This window comes from Helicoverpa armigera, chromosome 13 (genome assembly GCF_030705265.1).
Source record: "Helicoverpa armigera isolate CAAS_96S chromosome 13, ASM3070526v1, whole genome shotgun sequence".
In the NCBI taxonomy this organism is placed as follows: domain Eukaryota; kingdom Metazoa; phylum Arthropoda; class Insecta; order Lepidoptera; family Noctuidae; genus Helicoverpa; species Helicoverpa armigera.
In genome coordinates this window covers 8537680-8549770 of record NC_087132.1, presented here as the reverse complement: position 1 = coordinate 8549770, position 12091 = coordinate 8537680, and the positions used below count along the sequence as shown (strand labels likewise).

At 37.9% G+C, this 12091-nt stretch overlaps 1 protein-coding gene across 5 annotated transcripts in view; it reads left to right on the top strand.

Annotated features, from left to right (window-relative positions):
- The window catches only part of Cad86c (Cadherin 86C), a 103354-nt gene that overhangs the window by 77637 nt on the left and 13626 nt on the right, over positions 1-12091 (top strand). For all 5 annotated transcript variants that reach the window (XM_049840382.2, XM_049840385.2, XM_049840386.2 and 2 more), the window contains exons 3-5: positions 9971-10161; positions 10815-11059; positions 11982-12065. In XM_049840382.2, coding sequence (XP_049696339.2) covers positions 9971-10161; positions 10815-11059; positions 11982-12065 — 520 coding nt within the window. The remainder of the gene's footprint in view (positions 1-9970; positions 10162-10814; positions 11060-11981; positions 12066-12091) is intronic.

Genomic DNA, 12091 nt, shown 5'->3' with positions numbered 1-12091 from the left:
AGCTTATTGTAAGGCGACATTGCCTGCTGGCTGTTATTAAAATCGTTTATAATTCTACCAGTGCCCAGTATAACACGACCGGTGGTAGAATATGGAACTAAAACTAAAAGTACTAAATTTGACGTTTGATTGACAGATTCCTTTCCGCGTGGCGCCGAACTCATGTGTCAAGTTAAATTTGATGTATACTATTACATGCCGGAAACCTTCACAATGTGCCTTTGTGATGAGAGATAGACCATATCATTAGACCCAGGCTGGAATTCGTCTTTCATGTCATTTTTTGTGACTATCGTTGAAATAAATGGCAATAAGTGGCACGGATGTCAGTGACTTCAGACCTATTGCGGTGCTCAGCGCACCGGCCAAAGTATTCGAGATGGCTGTTCACAATATCCTTTATGCACAGATCGGGGCTCATTTGTCTGATGCGCAGCATGGATTCCGTCCTGGACGCAGTACAGCGGGAAACTTACTTCACCTGATGACGCAGTTGGTTCCAGCTGTCGACGCCGGGCTTCAGGTTGACGTAGCTTACCTTGACTTCAAGAAGGCGTTCGACACAGTCGACCACGACATACTCTTGTCGAAGCTGGCGGGTATGGGCTGCACATTACATACTGTAAAGTTCTTCGCCAGTTATCTTCGAGATAGGCGTCAGTATGTCGACTGTGGCGGACACTTCTCGGAGCCCTACTACACAAGATCGGGAGTCAGTCAGGGTAGTAATCTAGGACCCTTATTATTTATTATCATGGTAAATGATATATCGTCGGTAGTCAGGTCAACATCTTTACTGTTTGCTGATGACCTTAAGCTGTCAGCAGTGATTAAAGGTACTGCGGATCGTGACATGCTGCAGCGCGACTTGGATAATGTCACTGAATGAAGTCGCAGCAATAAGCTGCACTTCAATGTCTCTAAGTGCGCGGTACTTTCGTTCACCCGCGCACGAAACCAACACCACCACCAGTACACCATGAACGGGGAGCTGCTGCAGCGTGTCACGGAGGTGAAGGACCTAGGCATCCACTTCACCAGCGACTTACAGTTTCGCAAACACGTGGTGAATATTTGTAAGAAGGCGTACAGGAATCTGGGATTTATGCTGCGTCAGGCAAATGACTTCACGAACATCAGTGCATTAAGGGCTTTGTACGAGGCTCTTGTGAAGAGTCATCTGGAATACAATGCGGCCATCTGGAGTCCAAGTGAAATAAAGTACAAAAAAATGATTGAGCGTATACATAACAAATATATACGTTTTATGTATATGAAAATGTATAACATATATCCGGGATATCCATTACTGTACCCCACCTTATTCTGCCTCGGTATGGTAGGTTACTACAGATTGGAAGTCAGACGTGAAGTGGCTTTGGCGACTTACCTGTTAAGAGTTCTGAGAGGTGACATAAAAAATTCGGGTCTTCTAACAGAGATAGGTTTTTGTGTACCGGACGAGTACGTGGGGCGGCGGCGCAGGCCGCGGCTGCTGGTGGTGCCGCGCGCGCGCACTAACTTACTGCAGCGCGCACCGCTCACCCGCGCGCTGCGCACTCTCAACACGGTGGCTGACCACATCGACATATTCAACTGTACACTGAGCGAGTTCACAAGGGCCACTTACTGTGTAGTATGTAAGGATTAGTAGTTATTTTTTACTGTGTAGTTAAGATATAGTTAAGGAGATATTAATTGTAAGTAGGTACTAAGTCGCATTAGATTTAAGTCTGTAAAGGCATAGTAACTTGGAGATGAATAAATAAATAAATAAAAGTGTTCCCATCTCCGTTGACGGAAAAGGTCATATCATGTTCCCCAGAAATGCAAATACTCTTTTTTTTTCAAGAAAGACTGTGTTTTGTTTCACGTTTTCGTTTAATCAAAGCAGATACACATTTCAAGATGACTGTTAAAACAAAATTATTCAAGCAATAAAATATTCAAGTCACCCATTTACATTGAAAAAGTTGTTTCTTCCCGTTGTTTATTTTTATGGATTCATTAAGGTGATGTTCAACTGTTTATTTACATTGTTACTTTTCAAACACGCTCCAATAAGACCCAACGGCTAATAAAAGCATTTAACGATGGACCAGATGTGGGGCATTTAACGATCGTAATAATATAAGAAATTCTTCGTATCATGATACCAAAGATCACGACTTCAATTCCGTTGGCAATAAAAAGTTTTCTAACGCGTTCCACTTTCAATAACTATATTTGATGAAAAAATTGTTCCACATTGTAATTGAATGGGGCGTAAAAATTGAATTAAATGGGACTAGTTATGCGAAGAGATATGTCTGTTTTGTTCTTTTTTTTGCTTCCAAGATTGTTGGTTTGAGTAAAAAGTTCCTACTCCCGGTGATACGGTAAATCGTAGCGTATTTAAATTGGCTACTACGGTATTTGCGGGTAAACCATAAATGTGCCAGTTCTTCGATACTATTACATTCTTAACCACAACGAATGAAGCAGGCTTTTATTTAGATTAGAGGATACCTTTAAGGGTATCAGTATCATGTTTTATAAGTTCAGTCACCGATTTTATTGGCTTCACGTATCTAAGCATTACTTGATACTGGTTGAGTTTAATTCCATTTTTCTCAAATAAAAAGAATTCCATTCAATTACAAGCTTAAAAGTGACAGTTAAAATTCCTTTTTTAACGATAGCCTTAATTATAACACGATGGAATGCTCACGAATTCGCTCACAATCTCTTCATTCATTCCGAAACACCTTTTATTTCTCCAACCACAACTTTTGACCAAATCTGTCTACGACGATAGTTCATTAAATTCGGTTTAAAGTGATACGACACCACGGCGCAGTCATAATTTAAATTTTAACAGCTTTATGTCATTTGAATTCATTTTGTAGAAACTTTTAAGGCCTTATGTAATCAACTGAAGCCATAACTGTCGCGACGATGAATAACGTTCATTCGTTCATTCGGTCTTCATTCCCACGCGTAGGGGTGTTAAAAGCCTCTATTATTATAATCTGTATTGCCACCTCGATAATTCTTAATTAGTCTCTTTGATTTATTTCGTGTTCCTTTTTCGAACGTTTCAAATTTGAATGTAGAGCGTGATTTTTTCTTCTCCAGCCAGCATCATTTAGAAAATTTCAAAACGACTATAAAAAGTTTTGTTACAATTAGTATATCAACATTACGCCTCACCAATGAAATGTTACCAAATGGCTTTCGTAATGTTTCTTTTTACTGGTTTCTGCTGTTCTGCATCTGTTAATAGCTCATTTGACTTATGGGGGCAGATAAAAAAATCTTTCCTATCTCGTTTTTACTCTACACTTTCCTCACATTATGCTGTGTTAATTGATATAATTAAATTGGAATACACATCATTATCAGTGCGGTGTGAAAAGAAGTCCAATGACAGTGGCACAATTAGGTCTTTTTTTGGCGTTTTGTGTAACGGTGTGTAACAAATAGTTCTCAGGTAGTTGATACCTCGTCAGGTAAACAACAATCAGGGGTATACCGTAAGCACATAATAGGCACGTAACTCACCAACATTGCGGACGAAACGAAAGTCCCATTTATCTGCGACACGTATCGGAATTTAACTTGTAAAAGAGATTATTTGACCGATTAAAGTGGCTAAGTGAAATTAGTTTCAGTTCTTGTAGTGTAACTGTTGTTTTAATTAGGTTTCTGGTGTTGGTTGTCCGGTGTATCTAATAGAAAAATTAACTATACACCTATAATTTTAATCCCAGTTTGAGACTGAATTTTAAATGAAATTAAGGCCTGCACACAATACCCAAACACAAAACAGAATAAATTACCACAAATTAAAATTAAATTGCTTAAACAAACAAAAGAAATTGATACACAATCGATAACCAAAACTACAAACACGAGTACATACATTAAAGTATAGTACATCATTGTTTCACATTACTTTGTACGTTAAACAATGGTCGAGTGGGCAGTGTTGAGCAAAAATGCTCACATTGTGTAAGCGAGATGGTCTCTCGAACGATTGAGCAATATGACATAAATAAGGTAAACCAGAACTGAAAGAACCGTAAACAAATCCACAATGCTTTAAATTGCTTTAAAAGCACAGGTCTTTGAAAGCTGGTCAAAGAAAACTGCTTCAAAGTGAACGCTAAATGAGAAAACACTAGTTTTCATTAAAGTATTCGAAGCAACAATCTCTGAAGAACTGAACATCGGTTCACTTGATTAAAAACAAGACACGATCGCTCATTTACGGTACCGGATTATTAGGAAATAGCTGAATGGGTATCGCGAATTGAAGAGTCTCGTAAATACAATTAAAAATATGTTAAATTAATTGTTTGCAAAGTTTTTCCCTCTATAAATATAGGTATTTTGTATGCAACATAATAGATACCCTTGCATCATTCTGGAAAAAAAATCAGCAGCATGATAGCTACATTATTGGGTCTTTCTTGTTCAGTTCAGTTGTTTTGAGGTATTTGCGTAGGAGTTTGTCCGCTGTAGTTCTACTACTATCGTATCTATTTCTACCGCTACACAACGCCGCTGTTATCCAGATTTAATAAAGAAATATTTTGATTTTAATTATGTAAGTACGATCGTTCTATAGTTACAAATATCCTGAAGGTAAAACATCTATTCCTGTTATCTAATTACTTATATGTTAAACTTATTGAAAAGCTTACAAAATAAATTGCAACCAACTGCATCGTCCGATAAAGCAATCAATTCTCTTCCAGAACATTCTACCCGTCTAATTAAAACATATAGTTTGAAACGCGATTCAATAAAAGCGAAATGAGCTATAATGAAGAAATAATGGTCGGTGATTTGTTACGGCATGTTAGGAGACGTGACCAGAGAAAGTAGGGCTTAGTGCGAATTTATCAGCACTAGGATAGCCGATAGTTGTAGACTTGTGTAACATTACAAAAGCTACTTCATACAAACTAGGGTTTGGTTCGCTATCTTTCTTTTTGGCGTGTTGTCACGATGGTATATACGTACCTATTTATTAAAAGGTAGTTAGTCTTAGGCCCGTGTTCAGGGATAACATAACCGTCCTCTTTTGAAACATGTTTACCCACTGTGAATTTTTGGCTTTCAATTATCAAAGTTGTTTTCAGAAGTCGGACATTTGGACATGTTCTAGGTGAAAAAAGGCTTTAGTCATTCATGAAAATGATATTGAGGAAGCCTGTCCAGGTCACAAAAGTTATATTTTTCCGTTAAAAATCACAAAGCTTTAGAATTGAAAATAAGGCTTAAATAGGAATTTCTTTTAAAAGCTGAAAGCATTTGATATTTCAAGACCGTTAAAGTAGGTTGACAATCCGTACGACAAAATTATAAATTGAATTGACCCGTTAAATTGAAATTGCTTGAAACGGAAAACCGATTAAATTGCTACTTTTTCACAATACTTGATGTCATAAAAAGATATAGAGAAACATGTATTTTACTACTGCTTACTTTCGAGATTAGAGAAGTAATTTATGACCATGTTATGTTATCAATCGTGACAAATACAAATAACTTGATACGAAATAAAAATGTAATTGAATAAGTCATTAATCAATTATAATTATATGTGGAGCATTTATAACCGCTTCGTTAGTTACTCAACAAATTGTTTATTTACATCTGATAATGAAGTTTTATGGGGCTGCGTTTCGTTACTTCTAAAGCTTTAAAAACTTACGTAATCAGAAATAACACGTTATATCAGCTATGTTTGAGATTATCTGTTAAATGTTCAAAGGATATCCTTGTTTATTTTGTTCATTAAATTTTGAAATAAATTGGCTTTGTCTGAAAATGTAATGGGGAACAAATCACTTTTGGCAGAAATGAATGGTCCGGGTTAACAAAAGTTAGTCTTTTAGCTTATCCATCACAGTTTATAGAGGCCCGTTTTGTTTTAAACAAATAAATCCTTGTGGTCTTCAGCCCTAACATTGTGTTTAATTAAATTCGGAATAAGTTCCAATTTTGCTCATTTATACTTTTCAGACACTCTCATTTTAAAATGAGTTTTAAAAATATTAATTAAATCTGGACCTGAAAGGTAAATGTTTGTAACAAACTTTATAATTCTGTATTCAAATAACTACAGTTGCTCACGGAAACACACTTTAATAGCTTCAAAGAGTTATGTTAGTGAAGTTACTTTTTTTTAATATGAACTAACAATGTTATAGTGTTATTCTGTAAGCACGGGCCAACTTAGCCACTACACAGTTAATGGGGTCACCAGAGGTCAGTTCGCGTGATTCTCGCTATAAAATTACGTTTTTGTCCAGATTTACCGCGCCACGATACCCCCTTAAATGGGGGTCATGATTAACTGCACGACATTAATAAAGTTTAATAAGTTCCCCCAAGTTGGCTACAGCTAGTCCATTTGCTGTTACTGTTACTCTATATTAACTGACCTTATCTCGGTCGATATCTTCATGAAATTATCGAGAATACGAATCGATATATTTTACTAACAATCTCCAATGATCGTCTGCTTGTGTTTGTGCAAAATGTCTATTTCATAAAATAACCCAGCGTCTCATTAGCGACATGGACAGGCAATTTGTTTCAGTACGTTATTGATGTGAAAGAAAAATCAATAATATCACTACCCACGCCTCCATAGATGCCGAGGCCAAACTCATTCTATTACCTAATGTAAACTTGTAACCCAATACAAATAAAAATAAACTACTTAAAGTGAACTCTTACGCAGCAGAAAAACCTCATGAGATCACAATTATGTTAATCTCGGATTTAGTTAACACCTCCCAATATAGGATTAGGTGGTTTAATCCCTTCACAAAACTCGCTTGACTTCCTACGATTTCAGTTTAGTAAATTGATCCCTCGGTATCTTTTACACTATAAACATTTCGCTTGTTTTATTTTACTGAGTACACACAATCGAACTAATACGCGTTGAGGTCATAAACGGGTAAATTAGCAATAAAAGTTTATAGACGGGATAGCTGGAGGCTGGGAACCATGACCCGGTATCTTAACAAATCGATCGCCAGCGCATAATGTTACGTTGTTACGAGATTGTATATTAGAATTTATAATAAGCACGAGACCGCGAGGCTATCTGTCGGCGAGAGGCTCACGTCCGCTCCTCACACACTCAGTGTTATGGTAATGGGGAGCCGTGACCAAAAGGGAACAACGCTCTATTACGCGCTGCGCCGGGGTCGCTCGGCCGGTCGGTCGCGTCGCTCGCTCGGACGACATCGTGCGCCTTCCATTTTTGCCGCATATCTCCCGCTGTTAGGGACTAAAGCCCCAGGACCGACCGACCGCTACTTCCCACTTCAAAACGAAAGCTCTCATAAATAATAATGACAAATGATATTCTACTACGATCGCAGTACTCGTTACCATTTGTGGTGCAGTTCACGCCTATAACTTTTTATGGGAATGTTGTGGCTATAAATAGATTGTAGTTACAAGCCAAGTTACCTGCTTTGAGGTTTACACCAAAATGTTCGAATCTACCTGAGAGAACAAGGCTTTATCCTCGAGAATACACATTACCATACCATAAAGCTCATATTAATGTCAAGGATAAACGGACTGTCAGATGATTTAAAGCTAAATTCTCGGTTCGCATGGACTCAGAGATAATGATACCTTAATTGCGTTCCTGTGCTTTCCCAAATGATCGAAAGGCAGTAATAGCTCTCTGTCTGCCCGAAATGACTTTAATTGGCGTCGGGAGATGGCGTATATTTCAATAGACTTTGTTATTATTGTTCGGAAAGTAATAATTAAGTATCGCTCAAGTGTTTACAGTTATGGAGGAAATTGTTGTTTTTATTGAATAAGTTACAACATTTAGGTGTGGTATCAAAATGTTGTCGATATCTAGGGCTAGATGTAGTGTAGTTCACAGTCCGGGTTGAGCACGCGACAAGATTTAGTGTCGCAGGCGGCGAGCGTTCGCGTCAGACAAATATTTCACCTTGGTCGCGGCGCCACGAGGAAACACCGATGTGACGCAGACCACACTAAACCTTGCTTGCGCTAAATCAAACTCCCGGTGCCTTTACGTCCACATTCGTCTTGCGAGATTCACCTCTAAAACACTAGCCTCCCTACCGACAAGCAATAACTTTTACTGCTGAATAATTGCCTCTCAAACGTTTGGCCGATATTAATAGCCCTCGCATACCGACCGTATACATCCTCCAGTCAGACGCCCTTCAAACAAAACAAACGTAAAATCTTGAAAATGATCGTCTAAACAGAAATACGATACATATTGGTATCGTCGTGTCAATTTCCGTCTGCGATATTTTCTTCGCAGAATGTTTATCCGAAAGTTGCGAAGTTAGACATGTTCCATGTTAACGTGCCAGTGAACTTGTTCGTTGTTGGTGTTACTTACACAACTGCAGCGCAGTAGATAACACACAAACAGACAACACGAGAATAGGTTTACTCTAGTTCGCCGGCTGGATTTTGTTTTAAAATAGTTATGCCACAGTTCAAGGAATACGAGAAAACCAACACCAGTTTCGTAATGCTTTGAGCTACTTAAAGAAATAACTGTATCTATTAACCTATTGGAAGTGATAACTTTCTGTAACGAAACACAATAAATTTTAGTTAGCGTAAATAATAAATAACATCGAGCAAATAATATTATAGATTTGTAATAAACGAGTGAGTTATGGTGTGCGCTTAATTGTAGTTATTTTATCGCACAATGCTGATCCGAGATTAGAGACGCAGGTTGCGTATGAAATTAAAATAAAATTGAGTTGATAGCATCCCTAACGGAGTTATTACGGGCGAGCCATAAAGAGCGGCTACTTCCTGGTCGGCACACAGAAGCGGCGCAGTGGTATGATTTCATAACTCGAATTTCCCTTTCGCAAGGCTTGCTAGGTCTGCGGTCGGAGCTGATCCCGAGAATATCACGGAGATACGGCCAATTTATAATTTAATGCCCGCTTTGCTCGCTCCCGACATAATCGTACGAGTAGATACACGGACCTAACTTTTGATTTCAGCTATTCGAATTATGATTTACTGAGTTATGTCTAGATAATGAAATGGGTCGCGGCGAAACCTTGTTTCCGAACTTGTAGCTGTTCGTCGAGTAGTGACTACGGAAACTTTGTCATTGTGTTTCTTGCTTTCTGAGTACAGTAAAATTTATCTACTAGAGTAGTTCGTCTTACAAAAATATATATTTCGTATCGAATATTTACTTCGTAAGTTTACAAAAAACTGGGAGAAGGACTGAAAAACTAGACTAAGAAAAACTAATCGAACTATTTTTCTATTTTTAGTACTAAAGCCTTTTTATTGATTCCCTTTGATCAAGATTTCAATAACATGAACAGTTGCAAAAACTCCCATGGGAAAATCCAGTCGTAAATATTTTTCTTTAGCATTCTTAATAATTAAAGACTACAAACAAGCATCACCGCAGCTAATAGCATTAACATCACTTAATACTAAAATTGGAGAGTTAATTAAATAGACTCAGAATTGCCAGTTCTTGAAACATTACATCTCATAACTGTCAGACATAAAACCTTTTCTAGCAATTGAAATTTGATTCATGCTTCAATACTTAACAAAAACATTTATGCATGTGATTTTGGTTCTAAAAGACAATGAGTAATCAGGAAAGTCGTCTCCTCTTATAGGACAAGTAAGGAAATAAATCTTAAGCCACACCAGACAATCCTACGTATCTCTCGTACATCATTCATGAAAATATACTCCATGTCTAATTGTTCTTTATGCATTTACTATAAAATAGTCTTCCCTGCTGCCATGTTCATCCAAATTGGTTTATATAGGAGTAATTACAAAATTGACCTTTAACTTAATGCGGTAATTGACAAAATCTCTTTAGCTGTGGCCCGTTGTTGTTTACATATTGGTATTTTTTATATTTGGCAGTTTTTCTAACGAAATTCCTTATTTCCAGGATGACGTTCGCCTTGGCGCTGGTAGTGGTTTGGTGGGCGGTCGGCGCTCGCGCCGGCGAGCCGGTGTTCGACCCGAGCACCCTGATGCGGCTGGTGCTCGTCCCGGCTGACGTGCCCGTCGGCTCAGTCATCTACCGCGTCCGCGCCTCCGACCCTGACTTCGATTATCCGCTGCATTTTGAACTTATTGGTAAGGGGATAGAGTTCAAAATTGATTTACCTAAGCAGTTATTAAATAATTTTTAATGTATGTACTTATAAGCCACCAGACAATAAGTTCTCATTAAAATATAAAACAATTTTGCATAGATGCTTAAGGCATTCTTACTACTAAGAAGCCTATGGAATTTCCTGAGATTTTCGCTTCGCCGTATTATCAAAAATACCAAATAGAATTCGGCCGTGACTTGACTCAAGCTACCCAATTAGTACGGGATACAAGATAAAGTTTACTAAAGTCAACTCGACAGCTTGTAACCCAATATCAAAGGGGCCTGAAAGAAAACAAAGCGTTATTGCATTCCATTAGCAAGAAACCCGAGAAGTTAATTTGTCATTGATTAACGGAAATCAACGTAAACAATTTCTGCTATTCAGGACAAAATCTGAATTGTTTCCTTATTCATAAATCTTGATATGTTCGAACAATGCTAGAATTGGTAACAAATCTGGAAATAGTTACATTTCTGAATGTATTGTTACATGGTCAGATTGCAAGAACAGACCTTACAACTAATCAATTGAATAATTTGAATATTTACAAGAGGCCGATGTAATAAACCAATACATAGAACTGTGGTAGTACTAATATTAACCCTCAACTTCTCTCTTCTCTTCCTCCAGGTCAAATGGGTCGTTTAGACATCGGTGTGGAAACCCTTCCCTGTACGCGCTACAACTCAGTTTGTCAAGCCAACATCATCCTCCTGAGGAGATTGGAGCCAGGGCGGTATGTGGACTTCAGGCTATCGGTGCGGAACACCAGGGGGAAAAGTTCCAGGATAGCCTGCTCTGTAACTGGGACCAATGCCACAACGCCCAGGGATACCATTTTTCCTCACCAGCCCGGGATCATTTTGGTGCCAGAGGTATGTTTAGTTAAAATACATTAATTTGTTAGTGAGAATCAATGAAGTCCAAAACTTTTCAAATAAATTGATTTTATCCAACCGTCTTTTCTACAGAGCTTAGTTAAAAGCATTTTACAAATTATGATCCATCAAATTATATGAACAACCTACGATTACCTTCTCCCGCTATAAATAATATGAATATAAAAAACCACTTCATTTAACCTATCATAAAAGCAGTCTGTAATTGAAATACTGCAATTTTCTCCTTCATTATGCACTCTTAACTAATAGTTCTAGTAAACGTAAGTGTAAAGCATCATCGAAAATTGCTTCAAAATCAATTTCTGTAAAGAGGGCTACAAACTTTGAGTATGAGAGTTTATCACTCCAAATGACACATGAATGGCTCATTAGAATTGCAAAAGTCTCGGAATAAAATAGCAGCATTAAAAATGTCGGCGGTTATAAAGATGTTCATTTGCATAGTCCAGTTATAATGGCGGATTTACGTGGAAAAAGCACCTGTCGGTGTTCAGGGCAACAAATGAGGCGCCGAGAAGCGTGCCGTGTGACGCCGTGATTGATGATGATGATGACGTACGTGCATTCTGGCACAATGGACGCCAGCCTCATATCCAAATTAGCATTACTCTAGCGCAACATTATAGTAAACGGAGTAGTGAGATGTTTGTTGTGGTTAAGAACGCATAATAAAGTTGTAAATTCATGGAAGAATTACTTTTTTAATTACAGTTTCCCTCGTAATTTTCTTGTCTAAAATGTTCTCATAGTTTAGACATAATTTATGGTTATTGCATAACACTGTGCTACAGTAATTGACCAGCCTATTAGCGAACTTTTACTTTTCCCTAAAGCCTTTTATATCGCGCTCTTTTGTGTTTACATAACAAAGTCTAACAATTTTTTATTCTTACAGGACGCTAAACGCGGAACTGATCTTGAGATAGTAATTGCGAGAAAAAACCCGGTGACGCCGAAGCCTTTGGAACTCGAACTTTGGGTAAGTAATTTGTATTTTAAAAGGGG